General features: G+C 58.7%; 1 protein-coding gene across 7 annotated transcripts in view; it reads left to right on the top strand.

Annotated features, from left to right (window-relative positions):
* The window catches only part of SHANK2 (SH3 and multiple ankyrin repeat domains 2), a 549,988-nt gene that overhangs the window by 223,020 nt on the left and 300,805 nt on the right, over window positions 1-26,163 (top strand). Inside the window, exon 1 of one of the 7 annotated variants that reach the window (XM_070457817.1) lies at window positions 22,179-22,831. The exons of the other annotated variants lie outside the window; for them this stretch is intronic. Within the exon in view, the coding sequence (XP_070313918.1) occupies window positions 22,795-22,831 (37 nt within the window). The 5' untranslated portion in view covers window positions 22,179-22,794. Of the gene's footprint in view, window positions 1-22,178; window positions 22,832-26,163 lie in introns of those variants that run through there. 7 annotated transcript variants of the gene reach the window in all.

Below are 26,163 nucleotides of genomic sequence, written 5' to 3'. Positions count from 1 at the left end.
TAGGGCCAAAGGCACACCCTGCAAACAGCAGGGACGGGGGACGCCGGCCAGGCAGAGGGCAGTGTTCCTTTGCACACACAGCTGCTCTGGGTTTGTTTTCCCTCTTTTGAGAGAGACATGGAAGTAAAGAGTCTTTCCCTCTCTTCCTGATGCTACAAATTGCAGAGGCGTGGTGCGGAGCCAGAGAGCTCACCCCTCCCGGGGGTGGTCGCGGGCGCTCGGCTCCGGCTGGTGGGCGCCAGGCGGGAGCGCGGGCGGGCTGCCACCGTGTCCTCTAGTTGTGCAGGTGTGCCCAGCAGCATAGGCTTCGTGTAGGGAACTTCTCAGTTTGTGTGTATTAGTGACCTATTAAAGTGAGACTGTTGGATTTGGCCTCGGATCTCCTGTCCGCAGCCCCTCTTAGAGATGTTAGCATAGAGCCTGCCATAAATAGTGCTGTAATTTTTAAAGCACCCTCCCCCCTGCTCATCCGTTCATCCACCTGCCCACCTGTCCCTCCATTTATCCATGCATCCACTTACCCACCCACATCCTCGTTCACTCTTCCAGCCATCCATTCAGCCCACACACCCATATACCATTCATCCATCCATCTATCCTCCCATCCATCCACCCACCCGTCCATCTATCCATCTGTCTTCATCCATCCATCTGCCTATCCATCCCTCATCCATCCATCTATCCATTCATCCATCCCTCATCCACCCATCCATCCATTCATCCATCCCTCATCCATCTGTCTATCCATTCATTCATCCCTCATCCACCCAGCCATCCATCTATCCATCTGTCTTCATCCATCCATCTGCCTGTCCATCCCTCATGCATCCATCCATCCATCCATCCATTTATCCACCCATCCATTCTCCCACCCATTCATTCATCTGTCTATCTGTCCACCCACTTATCTATCCTTCCTGCTTTCCTTTCTCCCCTTTTCCCATCCTCCACTTACCCATCCATCTCCCCTTCCTTTCTTCTTCCCTTCCTTCATGCTTCCTGTTTTCCTCTCATCCATCCACCCACCCATCCATCCATCTATCCATCCATCTGCCTATCCATCCCTCATCCGTCCATCCCTCATCCACCCATCCATCCCTCATCTATCCGTCTATCCATCCATCCATCCCTCATCCACCCATCCATCCATTCATCCCACATCCACTGTGACCTTGTGGCCACATCTACCAGGCCCTCTGTTCAGGGTGCGCCCTGTATGCAGAAGGCAGCTCTCTTGCCTTCAAGGGTGGCCAGTGTATCTTCACCCACTGTCTGCTGTGAGTTTGGGGGCCAAGATTTGAACCCACACTCCTATTTTCTCACTGCTGTTCATGCCCAGGGAGCCTCCTCACAAACCGTGGGTCCTGGACCAGCGGGAGGCTGGGCTGGGCGGTGGCGCCTGGCATGTTCTCTGCACGCGGCTCCACCCTCACCTTCCCAGCCAAGCTTTGACCTGATCCACAAACATGAGTCTCAAGATCTCAGCCTGTCAGTCTGTGTGACGTGTGTGGCCCTACTTGGGCCCTTCAGCGGGGCAGAAAGAGAAGCCAGCAGGAGAAGGGTGCTGGGTCCCACCGGGCTGTGTGTTCTGAGGGTCGTCCAAGGTCCAGCCAAGGTGTCCACTGCCAGGTTCTGTCCCGGTGGTCGTAGGGGGCCAGGGTCAGGGCCCGCTGAGCTTCTGTACAGAGGAGGGCGGTGGGGAATTCTGCTTCAGTCGGTGCTGAGTACCTGGGACACCCCTCGGGGATGGTGCGGTATGGGGGTTGGAATTCACACCCTGCCCCCAGGTTCCCATGAGGGTCAGTTCCCATGAGGGGCTGGAGGCGTGCCTGACCCAGCGCAGGGCTCAGCATCTCATACTGTTCCCTCCGTGTTCTGGGGGTGTCCCCAGCTGGAGGGCGGGGCTCACGCATACAGGGTGGTGTTGGGCGACGCTCTCCCCGGGTCCAGGGACCCGTGGAGGATGAATGGCACAGTGTGTGAATGGCAGGAGGAGGAACAGGCAGGTGGGTGGGCGGGGCCGGGCAGCGGGAGCCATGGGCGAGTTCCGCAGGGGTGCCCTGGTTGGAGCTGCATTTGAGGGACTCTGGGCCCAGTTGGACTGGGAAGGAGCTTGGCCTGACTGAAGGGCCACCATCCACAGGCTGTTGGGATGGTTGGGAGGATGGGACCAGAGCCGGGGCCATGGAGGGCAGAGAGGTCCCGCCGTCGTCTGTGACTGGGGTGGCCTGAGCCATCGGGTTTCCGAACTCAGACACCCAGAGCTTCCAGTCACGTGACCAGGGTGGGGGGGGGGGGGAGGCGGAAGCAGGGCAGGCATTGTTAATTATCGCTCGCCGGGCCAGAGGGCCGTCCTTTCCCTGAGCTGGGCCACTGGAATTGTCCGGTGTTCTGGGACGGTGGGTCCAGGCCTCAGACTGTCGCGCTGCTTGGATAGTAATTAGGACCTCCAGGCCGGTTTTCCAACAGTGGGGGCCGAAACGTGCTTCTGACCTCCTGCAGAAATGCAACTGATGTGGCCTGTGCCCCGTCCCCCTCCTGAGGGGGGCCACGGGTGCAGCAGGTGACCCGAGTCCCATCCCCTCTCGGGGCGGGTTGGCCATGAGTTGGGCTTGGCTGCCATGGCATCTGCTCCCAGCCGGGCGTGGAGACGGCTTCTGGAGCTGGACTGTCCCATGGTTGCCGCCAGGGGGCTGGGCCTTGCCACCCACATTTCCTGCATCTCCCTAGAGAAGGGCCCTTGCTAGCTCTCTCCTGAATGGGAGATGAAGGTTCGCCCTTGCAGTCGGAGCCTCCTCTGCCCCGGGGGCCAATTTGGGTAGTGGTGGCGGCCACGGTTATCAGCTGGTCACCTTCTCCTGGGTGGACTCACCAGGATTTATGCCGTTCCTGCAGGGGTGGGAGGGGGGTGACTTTCCTTCAAGTGATGGTTAACAAAGGGCCTTGGGGACTTGAAACAATTTGGCTCTTGATCAAAAATGTATGTGTTTATTTAGAGAATTCATATTTGATCTTTACAGAAATTACACGAAGATGGATTCATCTGAATTCACTCAAATCCCCACTCCTCTGAGATAACCACTGTCAGTACTGAGACATCTCATCTCTGGGCGGTCTCACGGGGTCAAATAGCATGTGCACGTTCAGCCGTGTCTGGCTCTTTGTGACCCCATGGATTGTAGTCAGGCAGGCTCCTCTGTTCATGGGATTTCCCAGCCAAGAATACTGGAGTGGGCTGCCACTTCCTCCTCCAGCAGATCGTCCCAATCCAGGGGTCCAACCCGTATCTCCTGAATCTCCTTCATTGGCAGGAGGATCCTTCCGACTGCGCTACCTGGGAAGCAAGTTGGATAGTGTCCCCCCCCCCACCAAAGAAAAATTTATGTCCAGCCAGAACCTCCGAATGTAACCTTATTTGGAAATAAGGTCTTTGCAGATTTAATTAGTTCAGTTAAAATTAGGTTGCACTGAATTAAGATGGGCCTGAGATGCATTGGCTGGCGTCTTCATAAGAGAAAAAAGAGGAGGGGGCCTTCCCTGATGGTCCAGTGGCTAAGACTTGACACTCTCAATGCAGGGGGGCCTGGGTTCGATCCCTGGTCAGGGAACTGGATCCCACGTTGCTGTAACAAAGACCTGGTGCAGCCAAATAAATGAATAAATGTTTTTTTAAAGAGAGAGAGAAAAGAGGGGGCCTCAGGCTCAGAGACCTCTGGGTATGCACACAGAGAAGGCGGGGCAGAGGCTGGAGGAACGCGGCCGGAAGCCGAGGGACTCTGGAGCCCCCAGAAGCTGGGAGAGGCAGGGGGCTGCTCCCCTGCACCCCCCGCGGGGAGCTGGCCCTGCTGACACCTTCATTTCGGACTTCCGGCCTCCAGAGCCCGAGAGACTGCATCGCTGCTCTTCTGCCCAGCTCTCGGCAGGTTGCCATGGCAGCCCCAGGACCTCCGTTCGGAGACCACGCCCGGATGTTAGTGTTACCTCCTGCCTTGACTGGGAGTTGACGAGGACGCCCAGACATCATCCCACGCGAGGCCAGCTCCAAGTTCACAGGCGCTGTTTGCTTGGTACACCTGCCTAGGTCGTGTGGGCCAAGACCGGGCCGCGCGGGACCGCGCTGGCCTTAGAGAATGCAGGAGCGATGCCACAGGCGCTCCCCAGGCCCAGCTCTGGTTCCTATCTGTCCTCTTGGGCGGGGAATATTCCCTGCGGCGCTGGAAGGTTCCGGAGCTCCCAAAGCTCCAAGCAGCAGGGCTGTGGGAGGCGCTGGGACCCCTGGTCCAGCCCCATCCACCTAGGGTCCTGGAGTCCAGTCCCTGAAACAGTCAGGCTCCATCATCCCCTTTTGGACCTGCCAACGCTCCATCTGTCCTTGCAAATCCAGCACCAGGCGTCTGAGATTGCCCCTCCCTGCAACTTCCCTCATCGCTGGGTCAGGGGCCCTCAGCTTCATCTTGTGAACAAGGACCCCACGCTGGGTTCTTCCTGTCGACACACGTGTGCCAGCCGTGGGTCTCAGGGAAAACACCCCCCTGCCCAGAGCCCTGGGCTTCACAGACCGCAGCCTGCCCCCCTGCTGCCCTCAAAGGGGCGGCACCCTCAGTCCTGTCTGCTCTCCACGGTCCTCCCACCCGCACCCCACATCACACAGAGAGCCCCCTTGGCCTTCAGTGCCGCAGGTCCTGGGGAAAGTGAAAAGTGAAGGTGTTAGTCGCTCAGTCGTGTCCGACTCTGTGATCCTTTGGACTGTAGCCCGCCAGGCTCCTCTGTCCATGGGATTCTCCAGGCAGGAATGCTGGAGTGGGTTGCCATTCCCTTCTCCAGGGGATCTTGCCCACCCAGGGACTGAACCCAGGTGTCCTGCGTTGCAGGCAGATTCTTTACGACCTGAGCCCCCAGGGAAGCCCTAAAGCACCTTCTAAACCAGCAATCCCCAACCTTTTTGGCCCCAGCGGCCAGTTTCACGGAAGACTGTTTCCATGGACCAGGGGAAGGGGGATGGTTTCGGGCTGATTCTCACAAAGGAGCGTACCACCTGGGTCCCTGGAATTCCTAGTTCCCAGTCAGGTTCACACTCCTGTGAGAATCTAGTGCCGCTGCTGACCCGACAGGAGGCGGAGCTCAGGCAGTAACGTGATGATGGGGAGTGCGTGTGAATACAGACGAAGCTAGCCCCCGCTCACCTCCTGCTGTGTGGCCTGGCTCCTAACAGGCTGTGGACCTGTCCTGGAGGGCTGGGGACCCCTGTTCTAAATGCTTTGCGAGCAGCAGGGTGTTGTGTCTGGATCAGAGTGCTCGTCTCCCCAGCAGACCCCCCAGGTCTCCCTCACGATCAGCCTACACTGCAGATTCCACTCCTCTATATGCAGAGTGGCCTGTAAGGTCTTGCTTTTAAAAGAAACTGTGTTTATTGCTTTCAAGGGTGTGTAGGAACTGGCCCAGAATGCCTGGTAGACCTCCCTATGTCAGTGGTTCGTATTAATTGATCACATTGTGTTGTAATTATCTGTTTAGGAGTCCGTCTTTTCCACCAGACTATGAGGACCGTGGTGGACCTGACCCTTGCACCCACTGAAGGGAGCTGAGCCCCACCCTTGGGTCCAACTGGCCCTGAAGCACCTAATGACTGTTTCTCTCTTGGGTATTAGGTTGCCAGCTTCTAATAGTTGTGGTGAGATCTGGCTATGAGTAACCAATTAATTCCAAAATTTTCAAAAGTTTGTCCTTCCAATAAAAGCTCAGCTATGTATTCCAGCCATGGGGCAGTGTTCCCTGGTGTCTGAGGCCCAGTTCCTTCTATCTTATTGCTCCGCTCTATGTAGACTTCATTCCCAATTTCCCTCATAGTCCAAAGTGGCTGCTTCAACTCCACCCATCACATCATCATTCTAATCAGCCACAAAGAAAAGGGAGTAGGAGACAGGCATGTCCCTACTGTGTAATGATGCTTCTAAATGGAAACATAGCTTTTATTTGCATCTCAGTGGCTAAGACCTTACCATACAGCTCCCTCCTAGAAGGGAAATGCCATCTTCCTGGGAGACCAGGTGACCAACTAAAGGGCCGGGTTCTGTTACAGAGGAAGAGAGCAGGACGGAAAGGGGAGAGCCGGGCAGGAGGCTGAGCCTCACCAGAGCCGGGCAGGAGGCTGAGCCTCACCAGAGCCGGGCAGGAGGCTGAGCCTCACCAGAGCCGGGCAGGAGGCTGAGCCTCACCAGAGCCGGGCAGGAGGCTGAGCCTCACCAGAGCCGGGCAGGAGGCTGAGCCTCACCAGAGCCGGGCAGGAGCCTGAGCCTCACCAGAGCCGGGCAGGAGGCTGAGCCTCACCAGAGCCGGGCAGGAGGCTGAGCCTCACCAGAGCCGGGCAGGAGCCTGAGCCTCACCAGAGCCGGGCAGGAGCCTGAGCCTCACCAGAGCCGGGCAGGAGCCTGAGCCTCACCAGCCCTTTACTCAGCCTTTACTGAGGAGATCTTTTCTGGAGGAAAGTCTGTCCTTTCCCTGTGAGGTTTTGTGGTTCGGATCTAAGGGATGGAGAGGAGGGACTCGGTAGGATGGAAAGTTTGGAGACCTGGGCATGATCAGCAGGAGTTCTGTGCGGAAACGGACAGTAGGAGCGGCCAGGACACGTTTTCAGCAGCTCTGGGCCCTGGCTGGGTGCGTGGGAGGGAGCCCTGCAAACCAGCCGTGCCTGCCACCAGCAAACGCAGGCTTCTCATTCAGGGAAAATCCAGTGAGAACCTCCCCCCTCCCCGCTCCTCGTGGTCGTGAGGCTGGCCAGTGCTGGGTGGGGCTTGGAGCAGACGTCTCCAGGGTCCAATCCCAGATGGAGCTGGGTGACCTTGGGCATGTTGCTTGACCTCTCTGAGCCACTCTGGCCATCTGAGTACCGACCTCCTAACCCTGGTGTGAAGGTTCAAGGGGTCAGGGAGGAAGTTCTGACACCTGCTGCCACAAGAACCCAGAGGACACGTGGAGGGAAGCAGGCCGGTCAGAGAGGGACAAGCCCTGCTCAAGCCCATCTGTAAGAGGACCTGCAGTCGTCAGCTCAGAGAGACAGAAAGCAGATGGAGGGACCCCAACCGCGGAGGGGTTAGTGGGGAAAGGGGACAGGGGGTCAGTCTGGGGAGACGTCCTCCAGACTAACGGCTGCACGGCAGCGTGAATGTGATTAGCACCACTGAGCTGTACACTTAGAAATTGCAAAAATAATAATAATAACTTTCTGCACGTGCATACAGCTTTCAGGATCTCAGTTCTCCAAGCAGGTGTTGAACCTGGGCCCTGACAGCAAAAACTCGGAATTCTAACCACTAGGCCACCACAGGACTCCCAGAAATGGTGCATTTTATGTTGTGTGTGTTTGACCACTCTTAAAAATAATTGCTTTAAAAGAAGATAAAGTAGAGAAGCCCGGTAAAGAGTCTGCCTGCAATGGCAGGAGATGCCGTTTCAGCCTTGGGTCGGGATGATCCCCTGGAGGAGGAAATGGCAACCCACTCCAGTATTTTTGCCTGGGGAAGCCCATGGACAGAGGACCCTGGCGGGCTGAAGTCCAGAGGGTCACAGAGCTGACACAGCTGAGTGAGCATGCACACCGGTGGTGGAGCATTTATCCCATCATCAGCCGGAAGACAGGATAAACGGCAGCTGTCAGTAGCTTTGACAGCTCCTGTTTGCGTATTTTCTGCTTTGGTTTCCTTCTGGCTGCATAGACGCCACAAGAAGAATGTTCAAAGGGAGGAAGGAGCCAGGCATAGCTGACGTGTGTGTCTGCACGTTTCATCCTCACTCGAGTGCTTCAGTTCCCATTTGATGGAGGCGGAAACCGAGGCTGGGATGTTGGTGTGCTCCGGTGGAGGCAGGGCCCCCCCGCCAGCCAGGCCCCTCATTTCTTGGCAGGCCTGCTGCGACCACCAGCCACTGTCCTCGCCGAGGCCACTGTCCCTGCAGTGGGTGTGCCTGGCGTGCTCGCCGTCCCGGGGGCTCAGCTCAGGCTGTTTACACCACCGGCTGTGACTCGGGGCCCCAGCCGTCCATGCTCCTAGGACATGCACCCCTGAGCGGGGGCCCCAGGTCAGCAGGCCCGCGTGTCTGCGTGGCACTGGTCCCCAGAATCTGGTACCAGTTTGATTTCCTGGCGGCCTCTGACGGGGACTGGGGTCAGGCTCATCCCACAGGGCAGGGCAGAGCTCTGGTTCTGTCAGGCTCATCCCACAGGGCAGGGCAGAGCTCTGGTTCTGTCAGGCTCATCCCACAGGGCAGGGCAGAGCTCTGGCTCTGAAGTGAGATGCCTGTACCCTGGGGTGGGCTGTGGGAGGGCCCGTGTCTGGAGGGCCCCCAGCCTGTGCTCTTGGTCGCGTGGGCAGAGTCCTGGCTTCTACCGAGCTCCTGCCGGCTCTGCAAGACACAGGTCTGCAGCCGAAGCCTGCTGGAAACACTGCCCACTTTATTCGCTTCCTGGACCCTCAGGACATGTTTAGAATGTCAAAGGCCCAGATGGGGCCTGCGGTAAAGAAGCCCCCAGCTTTGTTTGACCTGGCATTTCCCAAAACTTCTGTATTGCACCATTTGCCTCCAGGGCCCTCAGGGTCCCATGGAACTCACTTTGGGAAAGCCATGCTGAGTCAACACCAGAGTCACCGTGTGAATGCTGGGCCTGGGGGGCTCCCCGGAGGTGGGCTGGGGGTACCCCCTTCCCTCTCCAGGGGTGCTCAGAGAGCAGGCAGCTGTCATGCAAAGCCTCGAGTCCCCAAATTCCTGGTGGCTCACAGCAGATCGTTTCACCCGTACTGTAAGACACATTTCGATAAAATAGTCACTCGTCGCGGCATTTGAAATGAGATTTTCTGTAGAAATCCAGGGTGCCGGCTTCTTTTTTAGGAAGTCGTAATAATACAGCCGTAGCTAAGAGACTCGGGGAAAGCGCTGTCCTGGGAGAGGCCTCCTTCTGCTCCGTGGGCTGCAGAGTGAAGCGCCTCGGACCTCACGCTCTTTCAGCAGCTGAGGATGCACGTGAAGCCGCCCCCAGCCGGGCCCGCCCGCCTCGGAGCCCCAGGAACGCGCGGCCCACCCTGGCCAGCCCCCTCCTGCCCAGCACCCCACCCCGGGGCCCCCAGGCACGTCTCCAGGTCCTGTCCTCAGCTTTGGTCCACACCTTCCCAGGGGACCTGCTTGGAGGCCAGACTATGAAGGCTCGGGGAGTTTACGAGGTGGGGTGCCCCCCAAGGAAGAGCTAAGTCAGTTCATTTATGTGAAGACCCCGGGGCAGGTTCAGATGGCTTAGACACGGCGTCTGTGACCCAGGGTCCTGAATTAATGGGGGACTGGGCACGGGGACCCGGCACTTGGCAGGGGGAGACCAGGTTCCGCATCAGGGGAGGTCTCAGGGCAGAGATGAGCCCCGCGGGGTGTGGGCACCGGGCCCCTGTCCAGAGAAACTTCAGGTGGGTTTGTGGCGCCTCTGTTGGATGGGGTCGGGGTAGTCCCGCCCCGATGGGTGACCTGGAAGCCAGGCATGCCGCCCCCCCAACTTTGTTAACACCAGCAACAGACTCTGGGGTGGATGCTCTGTTTCCTGGCCTTGCATTCTTGCTTAATAGCACAGAGAGGGCCTGAGAGACAGGGCCGCGTGGCCGGACCCCCTCATCAGACGGGTGCTGGGGGAGGCAGGACACCCCGCCCCAGCTGCCGGAGGAGCCCTGCACCCTGGACAGCTCAGCTGAGGCCCAAAGCAGAGGCCAGTGGCTTGGTCTCCCCGAGGCTATTGCAGGACCCTGCTGGGGGGTGGTGGGGGCCCCCCTTCTGCACCAGCCTGCACCCCTCCCCTATGAAGCCACGACCTCAGCCAAATGCTCCGGGGCCCTGACGGCCCAGCCGAGGTAGCACCCCTGATCAGAGCAGGGGAACAGCCCCGGCCCCCTGGCTCCGACCTGTTCGGCAAACCGGGATAAGTTCCCAAATCCGTCCTATGCCCTTGGGCACATGTGTCCTCCTTGCTGGGGACTCACCAAAGGCTCCAGGCTTGGATCATCCCCTTAGGTGCCCACGGCACCCGCTGGGGTAGGTCCTCCAGGCGCCAGAGCGAGTGCTGACATAAGAGAGAGCAGACTCCGGGCCCCTCCGCAGCCTGCATCCCGGCTGTGTGACCTTGGGTGGGTTACTGACCCTCTCTGAGCGGGAGTCACCTTCCTGGTATCATGGGGCCGTATTGCTCCTTGTCGCGTTGGTGTTGAGATGAGGCATGCACGGTGCTATAGCAGGACTGAGACTTGGTCAGCAGAGGGTCGGCGTCTACCAGCATCAGCATCACCATTGTCACTATGACTAGTTCACAGAGGAGCTGCCTGAGGCCCCGAGGGCGCAGTTATCACCCCAGGAGGCCCACGGAAAGGTGGGGGGGGGTCCTTTTTTGCCCAGATAGGTGGGCCTGTCCCCTGCTGTCTCCCTCGGACTGCACGTGGCTGCTGTCCTCCTGAAGGCCCATCCCAGACCCTCCCATCCCCCTCCCTGCCTCTCCACTTTGCAAAAGACACGAAACCCAGTGTCGGGGGGCGCCCGGCTGCTGCCCTGGGCCGCCTTTATCCTGGGGGAGATGGGAACCATCTGCCCTTTCCTGCCCCGCTGTGAGCTGCTTGCAGTTCGATGGCAGGAAGCTCGGGGTCAGGCACTGGCGAGGTCAGCACAGCACCACCTTGCGGGGTGTCTGTTGTCAGCCTCACTGCTGGCAAATTGGAAATACACACTGTCTTTTCCTCCTTTGGTCTAGCCCCTTATTTCCCATCTCTCGGTGGGATGTGTAGGAAATGTGCATTCATTCACTCGGGGCCACCTGTTTGATGCTCTTTATAGACCTTTATTTATTTATCCGGCTGTGCCGGGTCTGAGTTTTGGCGTGTGGATCGCTGTTGTGGCGCGGACTCAGTGATTGTGGGGCACGGGCTTAGTTACCCCGCGGCTTGTGGGATCTGAGTTCCCCGTTCGGAGGTCCGACCTTCGTCCCCTGCATGGGAAGGCGGAGTCTCAGCCACCGGAGCATCAAGGACGTCCCCCTCTGTTCAGTTCTTAATCTCACCAGGCCTCTCTCTCCTCCGTCGCCTGAGTCTTGCTTCCTATGGGATCTCAGTTTTATGGTGTTGCCCCGCATCCTGCCTCAGATCCCTGGGAACGGTCTGTGTGGATGACTCGGGGGCGTGATAACCCGCCTCTCCTGTCCTTCCACCCATGCCCTTGGGTCCACAGCAGCCTCCTGCCCCTCCCAGTTCCAAGGTCAGAGTCGTCAGCTCAGCCCGTGCTGACTCTGCAGAAGCTCATGAAGCCAAACAGGAGAAGCTTCATGGACTTACCTGACCGCCCGGATGGGCTCGTGTTATCGCAGCCCACTTCTCAGCTGGAAGGAGAAGCCTCTGGCTGTGATGGATGAGCCCCTCTGCGTAGAATCACATCCCCTCCAGAAACCCACTCCGAGTGCTTTTGTTAGCTCACTGGTCTTCTTGTGTTTGTTAATTTACTATTGTCTGGTTGAGACATATTTTCTTTATTTCTCCTTCCAGAAATGATTTTTTTTTTCTTCTAAGAAAATTTGTTTCCAAGACCCCGTTGTATCACTAATGTAACTCTTTGGGGAAAGTGGTTTAGCAAAAGTGTATCCATAACTGCAGAAACCTTCAGCCCTTCCACCTGGCAATTCCAGTCCTAGGAATAGAATCGCAAGATGTTCTTAGCAGTGATGTTTATAAAAGCGAAAAGCCAAAAACTACCCCAGCCTGACGGTAAGGAGTTTATCACATAAAATAAGGGCATGTGGACTCTCAGGATATTCTGTGACACTCCAAGTCATGGCCTGGGATGCGGGGGCGGTAGGTAGTTGCTTTGAAGGGCAGAATGCAGGACCAAGCTCACCTGTGCAGCTTTTCTGCTGGGAGTGGACAAGTCTGTGCCTCAATGGAAACACATGCAGTGTCTTAAACAGCATTCTTTTTTTTTTCCATTTATTTTTATTAGTTGGAGGCTAATTACATCATTGCAGTGGTTTTTGTCATACATTGAAATGAATTAGCCATGGATTTACATGTATTCCCCATCCCGGTCCCCCCTCCCACCTCCCTCTCCACCCGATCCCTCTGGGTCTTCCCAGTGCACCAGGCCCGAGCACTTGTCTCATGCACCCAACCTGGGCTGGTGATCTGTTTCACCCTAGATAATATACATGTTAAACAGCATTCTTAAAGATGTGGCTATGGTGGGCTGGACTCGGAGTTTAGGGAGCCAAGTTGTCATCCCCCTAAAATGGAAAGGTGCGTGCCAGTTTGAGGCAGAAACGGAGCTGTGTGGTGGTGACTGAACAGTTTGTGTTTGGTACACGGGCGCGGTTGCTGACCCAATTAGGAAAATGGGGCGTTTGCTGGGTCCTTTTAAAGCAGAGTATTAATGAACTGAACTGAGGCCGTGGAGGACGTGTTGGCTGGGATGACGGCGCTGGATGTTCTGTCCGTCCAGAGACGTGGAGGGAGGCCGGCAGGGCTGGGCATGTGTGGACCCTGAGCGGCTCGGCTTCCTCGCCCAGCAGAGATGCGGGGGGTCACCGGTGGGGTGCAGAGGCTTTGTGGGCCCTCCCAAGGAAGGCTGGGGGTCCCTGGGGAAGGATTCCTGAGACCCAGCATCCCAGCCTGGGGACAGGTTGAGGGTGACACAGCTGCTCACCCACGGAGTCGGAATCTAGGGACGAAAGCTTGAAGCCCAGCGACTTGTGGCGGGTCCCCGTTCCCAGGCCGGGCCTGCAGGATGCCACTCGGGGGGTGTGGCTTGGAGGGGCCTTGCCACCTCGTGGGCCTCTGCACCGAAGCTTCCTTCAGCTTCCAGGCAGGGCTTGGCTTCCTGCCCGAGCACGACGTGAGCCGCTGGCTCCCTGGAGTTGCCGGGTTCGGTGAAACGTGCTGCACTCTGCTCAGCAAGGCGGCCTCCTGAGGCGCCCACAGCAGCCACGGGACCTCAGCAGGCAGGCTGCAGACCCCACCCCTGCTCCCACTTCTTCCAGGGGAAGGGGTCCCTGAGAGGTCCTGTGTGCAAAGGGCATCACCAGCGCCCCGCTCACAGATGGCTCAGCCTGACGGTGGTCGCAGAGCCAAACCTCAGCACAGGTGAAACCGGGGCTTGGCGGATGGCAGGCCCCCTCCAGGAATGGCTGCAGCCTTGGGCCTTCATGGCGCACCGCTCGACCACCTCGGGATGACCCATGGTGTCTCTTAGAGGCTTGGGAGCCGACCCAGACTGCTCCCCTGAAATCCTGCTACTCAGCCCCGAGAACCCTCTGCACCTCCCAGCCAAGCATGCTGCACAGGGCCCTCGGATTTGCCGGCCAGGACTTTCAGGGGACATTCTACTCGGCCCTTTATGGATATATGGGGAAACTGAGGCCCAGCAGGGGCAGGACCCACGGCCCAAGCAGAGGTGGGGTCAGGATACTCGCAGATGACTCAGCTGGCTTCCTCCTTCGTCACCCGCCTCCTGGGTGATGCCCTGCCCTCCCCGAGTCAGGTCCCACCCAGCTCTCATCCGTCCGGCGGTCAGGGCGCCACCGCCTGGCTTTGGCCCAGGCTCTTCTCTGGTTGTGGCGAGTGGGGGCCGCTCTGTAGCTGTGGGGCGGGGGCGTCTCTTGTTGTGCATCACAGGCTCTGGGGCTTGTGGCCTTCGGTCGTTGCAGCTCGTAGGCTCAGGAGTCGTGGCTCCCAGGCGCTAGAGCACGTACTCGTGGAGAACGGGCCTAGTCGCTCTACCACACGGGGGATCTTCCCAGACCTGGGATGGAGCCTGTGTCTCCTGCATTGGCAGGTGGATTCTTTACCACTGTGCCGCCAGGGAAGCCCGCCGTCCGGCTCTGATGCTGAGATGGAGGCGCAAGTGAGGTCAGTGCTGCCCCGGAGTGATGGACAAGGGGTTGGATGAAATCTGGCACTTCCTGAGCCTTGGTCTTCACATCTGTAAAGTGGGTATGAAAGGCCCCCACCTCACTGGGCTGCAGAGAGAACAGAACGTGTAGCAGGTCCAGCCCTGGGTTGCGCCATGTGGGCATTCAGAGTAGGGGGCCACGGTGATGACACCGGGGTTGGTGTTAAAGAACCGACCACTGCTTTGGCCCTCAGAGCCCACACCCTGCTCCTCCCCGGCTGCTCACGGGAGGCAGCCGCCGTCCCGATCTCGTCACCTTACTTTCCGAGGCCACTGCCCATTGACCAGCTCACCAGAGTCTCCTCTCCCCTCCTGCTGCCTCTGGACATGGAGGTCAGGGACTCGGTGTGGTTGGGGGAACCCATGTGAAAGAGGGGGTCCCCTGACAGAAAGTCAGTTTCTTTGGGGTGAAGATTCAGCAGTTGGGGGTCACAGTCAGGGCTGCATGAGTAGCTGGAAGTAGAGGGGAGAGACCCCAGATCTGCACATAAATCCCCCTAAATCCTTGACTGACTTCTGAACTATTTGTCCAAAGTGAGAGTCCAGGGATCCCAGTGGAACACAGTAGCTTAAAACACAAAGAGCCAAGGAGAGATAGTGGGAAGCCGAGCTCTGTCTTATTAGAGGAGTTTGGCAAACACTTGAGATTTTCTGCCAGAACCCCAGGAGGGCCCCAGAAGCCAGGACCTCCCACAAGGACCAAGCAAACAGAGATTCCTGACAAAAGCATCAAAGCCGTGCCTTCACGGAACAGTGTTTTGATAATTTTACTCCCTGCTAGAGAAACTCCACACTCTTCAGAGGAAGATAACAAAGCCCAGAGTCTGTACACCATATCAAACGCAATGGCTGATACAGAATCAAATATAACTAGACAAGCAAAAAAGCAGGAAAACATGGTGTGTAACTAAAGGGAACCACAATTAACAGATGACCCAGATACGAATGGCCAGACAAGGACCTGAAATGTTAATAACCGTAACATGTATTTTTTACATTCCCATTTTGTGCCAGGTCTTGTGTCTTGTGTAAAGCCTCTGTCCTGCCCCATGCTTTCCAGAAGGTTCCAACTGTGGGGAGGAAGTGTTCGTGGTGGGAGGAGCTCTAGAAACAGATGTTTCACGTAGTGAAGCAAATGCAGGGAAAGCCGCAGTGATGAAGTCCAGGAGGTAGGGAGGGAAGTGCGTCCTCCTGTTCGTTCATTTACTGATGCAGGTGTGAAGCACAGATGTTGTGAGAGGCTGAGCTGTGTTCTGGTGATGGTGTAATGAGTCAGACAGACTCAGGGGACCTCCTTGGTGGTCCAGCGGTTGAGAATCCACCTTCCAAGGGCAGGGTACCTGGTTCGATCCCTGATCGGGGAACTAAGATCCCACGTGCTGTGAGACAACTAAGCCCACGCGTGTGCCGCAAGTAGAGAAACTGTGCATGCCAGGCGAAGACCCAGTGCCACCAGAAACAAAAACAAAAGGTAAAAGAAAGAATTTTTTTTTTTAAAGAGAGACTCAGTCCCTGTGGACAAAATACACCAGTGTAAGCAAACTCACAAGTGTTGCGATTTCAGATTTTGATGAATGCAGTGAGGGAGTAGTAACGTGGGGCTAAGAGAGAGAATAAGAGGGTTGTCCTTCTAGAAAGAACAGTCAAGAAACACTTCTGTGATGAGACGACCTGGAGAGTGATGCTGAAGAGCTGGCCTTGGAAGAACCAGGGCAGGAGGGGAGGGTAACGGAGTCCAGGTAGAGGCCACAGCAGAGATGATGCCCAGAGCTGTGTTCCGGGCGCCAGCAGGGCTGGGAGCACCTCGGTGGCGGGGGCGCGTGGAGAAGCCAGGGAAGTGGACGTGACGGCGTGGGGACCCCCGGGGCCTGCAGGGGAAAGGGCACGGTCGGCCACATGTGGTGTCTTTGAAGGTCGGGCAGCTCTCAAAAAACCAGCGCAGACGGTGCCTCAAACAACATCCGTTGGTGCCTTGCTGAAATCCTGGAGGCTGGATGTCCAAGATCAAGGTGCTGGCCAGTTCAGTTCCTGGCGAGGGGCCTCTTCCTGGCTAGCGGATGATGCCTTCTCGCCATGTTGTGGCCGAGAGACAGATGCCTCCCACGCCTCTTGTTATGAGGGCATTGATCCCATCACCAGTGTGGCTGAGACGGTAAAGGATCCGCCTGCAACGAGCAGCCATGGGTTCCATCCCTGGGTTGGAAAGACCCCCTGGAGAAGAGAATGGCAATCCACTCCAGTATTCATGCCTGGAGAATTCCCTGGGCAGAGGAACCTGGAGAGCTGCAGTCCACGTGTTGCAAAGAGTCGGACACGGCTGAGCGGCTAACACACGGCACAGTCCCATCCCGGGGCCCCACCCTCATGACCTCATCACGTCACCTCCCAAAGGCCCCACTCCCAGTGCGTCACCCCGGGGACCGGGCTTCAGCACGTGAATGCGGGGAACGCAGCATTCCGTCTCTAGCACCCTTGTTACCCCCAGCCAGCTCCGGGACTGCCTTCCAACAAATCCCTCTGTGTGGTTAGCTCTCCAGCATGTCCGGAGACGTGGGCGGCCCATGACCTCAGGGGTCCTCTGTGGTCCTGGCCCCTGCAGTCCGGTCCCAACCATCCAGGCACCCAGAAGACTTCCGGAAGAGGTGTCTGTGCCTGGCCTTGGGGCTCCGGATGGTTCCGTTGAGTAGTGGGCTGGGAACTGCTGACTTGTCTCAGCGCCCTGAGCCCAGGTCCCCCTGTGGGGAGTCCAGGCGTCCTCACCACTGGGCTCTCAGAGGGGCCTCCAGGGTCACCCTGGTTTTCTGTAAGGAGCCGCTGCCCCACGTGGCCTGGTAAGAGCGTTGGCCCAGCGCGCAGTATCTCTCCAGGACTTGAAGCTGAACAGAGGAAGGAGACGGGGGGCGGAGTTTGGAGCCTGGGGTCCTTCCGGAATGCACCATCTTCCTTGTGGTCAGCCCCAGTTCGACCGCCAAAGCCCGTCCCCCTGTGCCCGCTCTGACTTGCTCTTGGCCCTGGAGCCCTGTCTCAGGGCTGGTGCGTAGCCCCTGCCGGAGTCCCCAAGCCTGGCGGCCCTGAAGGGAGACCCCCCCACCCTGGGGAGAGACCCCTCCACGCTGGTGGGCGGTTCTGCGGCCCCCTCATCGGTGCCCCTGCCTCCCCGCCAGGGGCCTCTGCGAATCCTCCAGGAGCACTGCCTCCCCCCGCTGCGGTCCCAGCTGCTGGAATGTCCCACCTCTCGCAGATACCTCCATGCTGGCTCAGAGATAACCCCCGCACTATTGCCGAGACGCCTTTTTATATCTCCTGTTATTTATAAACGTATGATTCATTGAACAATGATTGTGAGATGGAGAAATGTTGCCTACTAATATTTAAATCGCAGTTATCTAAAGCGACGCGGGAAGGAAGCGAGGTCTGCTATTTTGGCTCAGGTGGGGAGTGGGCAGGAGAATCCAGGTCTGGCCCCACAGGCCCGCCGGGGACCCGCTGCCTCCCTGGCCCTGCTCCCCCGAGCCGGGCGAGGGGCTCGCACACTTCAGCGGTCTCCTGCCCGGCAGTTGGCTGTCACTTCTGTTAGACAAGGCGGAGGTGGGGCTGGTGGGCCACTGAGACCCTCCGGAGTTTCTTCTCTTTTCCGTTCCCCACGGGCCTCCTGTCTGACAAGAGGCTGCAGCCGCCTCCGCGAGTTTGCGTTGGGGCAGAAATAGACTCGGGCCCCTCCTGCCTCCACCCCAGCCGGCGCTCCCTTCTGCAGCCCGCCGCCAGGAGCGGGGGGTGGGCCCTGACTGAGCCCCCAGGCCACTCGGAAGGAGAAGGGAAACAGTGCCCATCTCGGGGACTGCAGGACCCTTGGCGACGTTTACGCCCCAGCCCCACTGGCTCGTCCGCCAGGGTCTCATGGAGAACATTGCTCCGGCTGTGGGTGCGGGGAGGGATGGTCCTGGAGGGCTTCTGTGGCTCCCGGGGGCCTGGGGTGCCTGGGCTGGGAGCCCCGCAGCCAGCCTGGTGACCAGCCACACGCGGCGGCTCTGCAGAGCCGGTGCCGCCCTGAGCTGGGTCAGAGCCCTGGCCATTCGTCTGGTCACCTGGAGCCCCGGCAGCCCTCGGAAGCCCCGGGATGACCCCAGCTGCCCCTACCCCCAGGCGGGCAGGACACGGCAGGGACGCTGAGGGCCCGGCCTGCCCAATGTCCCGCGCGCCTGCCCGGCAGGTGAGATGGACCCAGAGCCCTGCAGGGCGGGCCTCCTCGTGGCCGGCAGGACCTGGGCAGACACGGGGGTGGGTGGAGGCCGGGTGGGGCACAGAAGGGAGGAGTCCACCTGGGGGGCCTGGAAAAGGGCCCGGGAACTCTCCAAACAAGTGGAGACGGGACGGGCCACCTCCCTCTTCTCTGGTTCCTTAACTCACGTCCAGAGCTGTGGGAGCCCCACTCCCCCACCTCATTTGCTGAGTGATGGGGAGCTGGACACGGGACCCGCTTGATGTCCCATGGAACCAAGTAATGCCCCCCGGAAGGACTGCTGACATGGGAGCCCTGAGGGTGGGGGTGGGTCTCTCCAGGGACTGGATCCCTCAGGGAGACTTCCTGGAGGAGGTGGCACCCAAAAAAACTGTGTATATGCATTCTAAGGGACCTGGGAGAGCTAATCACAGACATGGGGCCAGGGTGGGGGCCAGGGAGACTCATTTGCTATTCACTCGCAGAATTTTTTTTTTTAATTAAATGTTTTATTTAACCATTGATGGCAACTTTCAAACCCAGGCACTTGTAAATATTACTATTAGTGATTTGGTCCTCACCTCCTGTGTGGCAGCACCAGGCATATCCCCGTCAATGGAAGAGGAAACAGGGTCAGAGAGAGGCGTGGTGCCTCTCCTGGGGTTACAGAGCTGGGAGGTGGGGGCGCTGGGATTCGACCCCAGAAGGCTGACCACCACAGTTGACCCCAGGAGTGCACTGGGCTGTTCCCACCTTGCAGGTGGGGAATCCGCGGACTGGGGTGTCTGGCCAGCCCAGGGCTGCTGAGCCGTAAGACACAGAGCCGGCCCTGGAGTCGGATGCGGGCCGGCCCAGGGAAGGAGGTGGGCTGACCGTCCCTGCAGAGCGGCCCTGCAGACTCGCACCAGGCGTGTTTATAACACCTGGCGTGTCTTCCCTGCCAGGACTTCATAGCGTCTTGAAATGTTCTGATGTGCGAAGAGCCTTTTTTATACGAGCAATGAAATTATTTTCAGCCTGTTGTCAGGCAGTTGTCAAAAGACGTGGCAAATGAAGGGCTTAGACCGTGAAGGTTTGGGAGGCAGGTCTGAGCAACCGGGGCGGTGGGTGGGGTGCAGGTCCTTTAGGTGAGCGGGAGCGGATGGAGGGCTCATGCAGAGTTTATTGTTGGTTTATTACCTCTTACAAAGGGCTTGGCACCGGACTTGGGCTGGCTGGGGCTGGACTGATGGCTAATGGGCCAGGCCAGACGGCTGACAGTTTGGAGTTCATTCCAGGGTGACCTTCTTCCTTCCTGGAAGCTGTCTGATTTGGGGAGGCTCCATCTAATCCTTCCTCCTGCTTTTTGTCCTTCAAAGAGGCCCCCAACTCAAAAGATGCTCAGTCATCCTTTGGGGTGGGTGGGCGGGTGAGCAGGTGGACAGAGTCACCCCATGCCATGCCTGACCCCACCCACTGCCACTGGCCACCCAACCTCACCCCAGCCCAGCTCAGAACCAGAATCTTTGCTCTCCGTTCTCCCCCTCATTTGGAATGAAGTCCCGTTGAAACCAAACCTCCGCAATGTGGCCAGCACAGCCCCTCGCGGTCACTGTGGTTACTCAACGAAGGACCTGGCAACAGAACAAAGGTCTGTTAGGAGTTGATGGGAGGAGAGCTCAGCCAGCTTGTGCCTCTGAGCTCTGACACCCCCAAACCTGCATTATTTCTTGGGGTGAAGTCTGTGCTCTGAACGCCTCGGCCTTCCCTTCCAGCATGTGGCGGGTTTGGAAATGGTGTCTGTGTGACGGGAAAGGAGGCCGGTGTGCATGGGCGCAGAGCCAGCACACAGGTAGTGAGCTCCCTGTTGCTGGAAGCATTCAAGGAGAGCTTGCCTGCCTTTGGGGAGGAGGTGGACGAGGTGGGTGGAGTCAGGAATGGACCCCCTCCCTCCCAGCAGGATTTCTGGTCTGGAGGGCCAGGCGCACAGTAGGTCCACACGAGAACCTTAAGCTCTTGCTGCTAATCTCAGTGACTCGTTTGCACGGATTCCTGGAAGTGGTGGTTGGGAAGGCCGTCTGCTTGTTAGAGGAATGGGAGTGAGAATGGGAATCGTCGGGCTGAGGATGCTTCCCGGGGCCCCTCACATTCTGTTAGGCCCAAAGGCTGCGCTTACGCGCCCACCCTGCCCCTCATGCAGCCTGGGAGGGAGCCGGTCTCCATCCCGCTCACCGCCTCGTCCCCTGGGCCTGCACAGCCCGGGTCCACGAGTGCCCTGGGACATGGAACCTGGAGGTGGGGTGGTCGGGAGCTGGGGGCCCCCCTCTGCCCCAGGGTAGCCAGCCGGCCTCTTTCCTGGTTCTGGGATTTGCCTCAGACTTGTCTCACCTCTTGGGCGGGCAGCCGGGGGCCCGGCATTTCCAGGCTCTGCTCCTGCTGTGGGCAAGGCACCATGAGGAACTATCACTCTGTATGCAGGACCGGGGAGGCGGGCTGGGAGCTGTCCCCCCCTAGGCCCCGGATGCATGCTCTTAGGGCATCTCTGGCTCTGCTCCCAGCGTGGGGGCGAGGGCTCCTCCTCCCTCGGAAAAGACGCGGGATGTTTGCGGGGGGCGCCAGTGAAGCCACCTCCTCCTGACCCCCTGCTCCCCAGGTCCACACCGGGAGCCAGCAGCGGCGGGGGCACTTCCAGCCTTGGGCTTGGTCACTGCCCGCCGGCCCTGGACCACATGTGCTCCCTGCCAACAGCAGAGGCCAAGGCGTCGCGGGCACTTGGCGCGGCAGGAGGCCCGCAGTCTGGGGCGGCATCTTGAGCATTGCAGAGCCTCCCACCCACTCCCCGGAGGGTTTCCTGGGGCCCATGTCTCAGGGCCCCAGCCTCCAGGGGTAGGAATCTCCCCCAGGTCACTGTCACGGGGGCATCCTGTCGCAGCCGGGGCAGAAAGCCAGCACACCCCTGATAAACTGGACACCCCCACCGTGAAGATCTCTGACAGTTCCTACACCGGGGGTGGGGGCAAGTGGCAGGCTCCCTAGGCAGGAGCGGTTGTCCCCTTGTTGGTTTCTGCATTTGAGAGAGATGCTTCTGGAAGCTTTGCAGCCTGGCATCCACGTCCAAGGACAGCCTGCCCCCTGCCAACACCTGCTCTGTCCCCCAGGGACGCGAGCGGTGTGGGGCAGGTCGTGAGGTTTTCGTGGGTGAAACGCACCAGCGGTTGAGTGTCCCCTAGGGCGAGTCTTAGATGTGGCCTGGGTCTCCAGCGTAGCGGGCGAGGTCACCCGGGGCAGAGTTTGAAGGCAGCTCTAAGCCCTGCGATGGGGCATCGTGGGAGTGAAATGACGATCAAGTGCTCAGCTGGTAACGGGCACCCGGTCCGCGCTCTCACCACCCTGGACAGGCGTCCCGCCAGCCCCAGGTGTCCCGTGGAGAGAGGCTCCCAAGGCTTCCGCCGCTGCCGTTTTTGTTGACACAAAGCGAGCCGACCATATGGAATTCAACTTACAGGCTGCCGGCGCTTTGCCTCATCTCGTCCCATTCTTCCTCTCTCTCTTTTTTTCCCCTTCAAATTTCAGAAGCAGCTCTCTTAGCAACCGAGAAAACGCACTCTTAATTACAGCCCCAGCAGCAAAGACGGCAGAGCTCCCTTAAGCTTTCGGAGAGACCTCTCTCCTCCTGCAGAAACAGCCCCGTGCCACCTGCCGTGGGGCTCCCCGCCACGGCCCCGCCCTCTGCGTTTGCCGCGCGGGCAGAACTTTTCCCCGCCGCCTCTCCGCACGTCTCCCGGACTTCTGTAAGAAGCGTGCAGCCTGGCTCAGAATGGGCTTTTTATCAGCTGCCTGGAATTAGGGCGAGCTTTGGCTGGGCTGCAATTTTAATTGTTTCATCTCTCTTTTGTTTCCAAAAAAAAAGAATTAGAAAGGGGGATGGAAATCCTGTTTTCTCCAGGGTCATTACCTCCATGGGGGGGAGCCAGAGAAGTAATGGGTCCTTGTGTCTGATTCTTGCCAACCGAAATCTGGGTCACGTTCAGAGATTCCAGAAGACCGGCCCTGACCGCCCAGTGAACGCGGGTCTGGCTCGTGGCTTATCTGGAACCGGGACGTTTTATCTCCGGGACCGACTCCCCACGTCTGCTGGCGGACAAACGGCAGCGGCGGCGGCAGAGAGCGAGGAAAAACTTGGCTTTTTCTTTTGAATGAAAATCAGCAAAGCACAGGTGCTGTGCTGTGTCGCCCCGGGCGGGTCTGAGCTGGAGCGACCGGAGCCCCAGCCCCAGCGCCCGCCCTCGGGTGGTCGGGGCTCGGGGCTCACCGATGCCTCCCGCCTGCGAGCCTCCTCCCCGATGTACTGATCACAAAAGCAGGGGAACGCCGCTCACATGACGGGCGCGGGGAGCGGCCGTGGGCTCTGAGAGCAGCCTCAGTCTACGCACGCTTGGCTCCCAGCTGACAGACGAGTATGGGGTGGGCTCCGTCACCAGCGCGCTGGGTCTGGCCTGCCCAGCTATGCTCGGAGGCAGGCAGTGGCCAGACGCCCGCCGCCGCTCCCCGGGTCCAAACTGCTCCGGCGCCCAGGGGCCGGGCTGCCCTTCCCTTCCTCCCAGTTGAGAAGGTTATATAATGAGCGGACCGCTGCCAAAGTCGGAGGGAAAATGAAGTCTTTGTTAAATGCCTTCACCAAGAAGGAAGGTAAGCGGAGAGCCAGCCTTAGGGCGCGGAGCGCATGGGAACAAGCAGCTTCCGACCCGGGCGAGGGTGTGGGGGGGAACCGGGGACTCCGGGTCCTCCTAAAATTGCCGGTTCATTCATTCCTGCCGTGTTAAGGGAGTAATTACTTCTGGTGGGCGATCGGGCTTTGTTGTAGTTGATCTGGACTGTTAACCCACTTGAAGGTGCCGGTTTCATTCCCCAACCCCCCACCCGCCCAAGTCTCCAGCCCCTTGCAGAAATGTAGCTTGTGCATCCTTAGTGCATCCAGAACCTAACTGTTAAGGAACTAAGTCCTGTGGAAAATAGGAAGTTTGGCTGTAATCTGTCAGCTGCCTGGAGGCTGCTGAGCACTCAGGCAGAAGCAAGGAGCCCCAGCCCTGGCCAGGGCAGGCGCTGGCTGCCCTGGCCAGGTGGGCGCTTTCAGAACCGCCGCTCGGAGTCCCTCGGCCATCCCCGGGTTGTGGTTTCGGGGAGCGGGTGGGAAATGCACTGTGGCAGACTTTGAAAGTGCATCTGCTTTTCTGCATACCTTGGGTAATTTGTATTGTGGAAAAGAAACGTATAAATACATGCATGGAAGGCTAAGCTAAGAAAATATCCACCCACTTAGAGTTTGCAGATTGTCTGAAAGAAGGAAACAGTTGGGTGGAATATTAATCATTTTCAGACAGGAAAAGAGTTATTTCTAACCCTTTGCACATTAAAAAAAATAAAACAGCAACAACATTTCCACGGCGGGTTCTGGTTAGTTGGTTAAGACAGGGAGCTCTCATTTTATGAAACCGGGAGGTTTATGAAGATGTGAGGTTAGAGGAATTAAGGAGATAATTCCCAGCCCAAGCCAGAAAAGAAACATGGAAGAGATTTCCAATTACACCACACAGGAAATGAACTTAATGTGAATCTTGGTAATTCAGTGAGATAGCGTTCATTAGAATGTTCACCGAAACGTCACCTATGAGAGTCCAGCTGAGTGGCTTACTGGCTCCTTGGGGCAGAACGTATTTGCAGAAGTCCCAGCTCTTTCATCCCTTAATCTTCCAAGGGCAGCTGCCCCCTGCCCCCGCCCCATGAATTGCTGCCACTGTCTGAAAGACCTCTTCCGCCTGGTTCTCAGGAACATACAGAAAGACAGCCTTTGTCTGAGCACATTTGCTTACTCGATGAGCCCAGATTCACCTTCTGGGACTTTGATCTTGGTACTGTGTGCTCAGCATGGGTGTTTCTGTTGGGGGCATGGTGTTCTGCTCACCCTGTTCCCTTCTCCCCTAGACTGTGCTTCCCCTCAGGAGTCTGTCGTAGCTATTGGCAGGGTTCCCCCCAAATTCCATCACTTTCCAGCAAGGGCGTTTGTACTCGCTTATATCCATCAGAAAAATATAACTGACTCTAAGGTCAGGGAATCTGGGAGCCTCAGCATGAGTTCGCATCATGGGGTGCAAGTGTTTCCTGGTCTGGGGGAGTCCCCTCCGAGCTGGGGCGACCCCTCCCCTCCATCCGCGTGAGCTCTGGCTTGTCCTCGGGTGGGCGCAGGAAGGATGAGCCAGGAAGTCGAGGGGGCTCTGTTGTGAGCATGTGCTCAAGAGGCTGGCTTCCTCTAGGTGCTGTGGTCCTGCCACTGACGATCTCGGCAGGAAGAGCATCGCTCTCTGAGATCCTGGATCCGCCGTCCTAGTGAGGGCTCCTGTCCCCCCTGCCCCTCTGCCGGGTGGGGCTCCAGTCACCCTCAGTCCTTCCAGAAGTCTTCTGGCCACTGTCTGATGCTGGCAGTGGGAGTGACATGGGGCTAGTCTCCCCAGTGACTGGCAAAGACAAACTCGGGACTTTTCCTTGAAATAGACTTCCCCCCAGAACACCTGGACTGATTCACCAGGGGCCAAGCCCTGGACAGGGCAGCCTCTCCGGCCCCAGAGATGGGGGTCCACGGGGCACGCCCTTCTTGCCCCCTGTCTCCCTCCCGGCCGGGCTGGCGCTGAAGAGATCCTTTGCTTTGCACAGTTTGGAGTAGATTCGAGTGCTGGTGCGCCTTGCCCTGACAGACGGGCTTCAGAGGAAGCAGGTTGGCGTCTCTGCTGGAAAGAGCGTGACCTCTCCCGCGGGTCACTTCCAAGTTCTCATGATGAGCCAAGATGTGAAATCCAAGTGTGCGTCCTTGGGAAGCCTCGTGCCATTTCCATGCAGCTACCCCGGGCTGGCTGCCGTCTGCTTTCCCAGGGTGGTCCTGCCTCCCAGGGAGGCAGCGAAGGCTGCGCTGGGTCGCAGCTGTCTCGGTGGAGCTCTGCCAGCACCACCTCCATCCCCGTGAGCGCGGCCCTCCAGCGTGGCCGGCAGCAGGGGGTTGCCCAGGTTCTGGGTGGGGTGCAGCTGTCCTTGGTTCCCATGACGAACTTCACCGCCTCTGACCTCGGGCAGCCGGGGCGGCGGGCCGTGCGGGACTCGGTCCTGAGCTCGCCTTTCTCCTCGGAGACACTGGTCCTCCCACGTCCCAGCAGCCCCTGGGAGGGCGTGCGTCCTCCTGCCGCTCTGCAGTCCAGTGTTGGGAGGGACAGAGCGAGGAGGCGCGTGTTCGTTGCTGCCTGTCGCGGCTGCTGTGTTGCTCCCCTGCGGCCCGGAGGCTTGCGTCTCTTTAGACGCCTCTTCTTGGAAAGGACAGGCTTCGCTGGGGGCCCGGTGGGCGAGGAATCTGGCTGCAGCGCAGGAGATGGAGGAGGCCTGGGTTCCATCCCTGGGTCGGGAAGGTCCCCTGGATGAGGGCGTGGCAGCCCACTCCGATATTCTTGCCTGGAGAATCCCAGGCCAGAGGAGCCTGGTGGGCTACAGTCCATGGGGTCACAAAGAGTCGGACACGCCTGAGCGACGGAGCACGCACACACTTGGCAAGGACACTCTGTTTCTGGCTCCAGCCCTCGGAGAAACCCGGGGTGCCGACCACGTGGGTTCCAGCCCTCACAGTCCCCAAGGACCGTGTCCTCGTTCTGAGCCCCTGGCTGGGCTGACATCACAGGGCAAGGGGCTTGCCTCTGGTCTAGAGCTTCATGAAAAGCGTGGCGAGGTGTGTCCACCACCTCCTATTCGATGCTTGCTGCCAAGTCCCGGTTTGATGGGTGGAGAAAGCACCACACTGGGTTTCAGGCAGATGGAGTCCCACCAGGAGAGCCACGGAGCCGCGTGCACGTGCCCTCCCTGCTGTGACAGCCCCACGGACGGGGCGGCTCAAACATCCCCTGTCTCCAGTCCTGGAGGCTGGACTCCCAGACCCGGGTGTGGGCGGGGCTGGTCCTCCTGAGGCCTCCCTGCTGGGCGTGCCGACG

This window comes from Odocoileus virginianus, chromosome 28, assembly GCF_023699985.2.
Source record: "Odocoileus virginianus isolate 20LAN1187 ecotype Illinois chromosome 28, Ovbor_1.2, whole genome shotgun sequence".
Classification (NCBI taxonomy): Eukaryota; Metazoa; Chordata; class Mammalia; order Artiodactyla; family Cervidae; genus Odocoileus; species Odocoileus virginianus.
The sequence above is the reverse complement of the archived record's forward strand: the minus strand, read 5'-3'. Positions and strand labels throughout refer to the sequence as shown.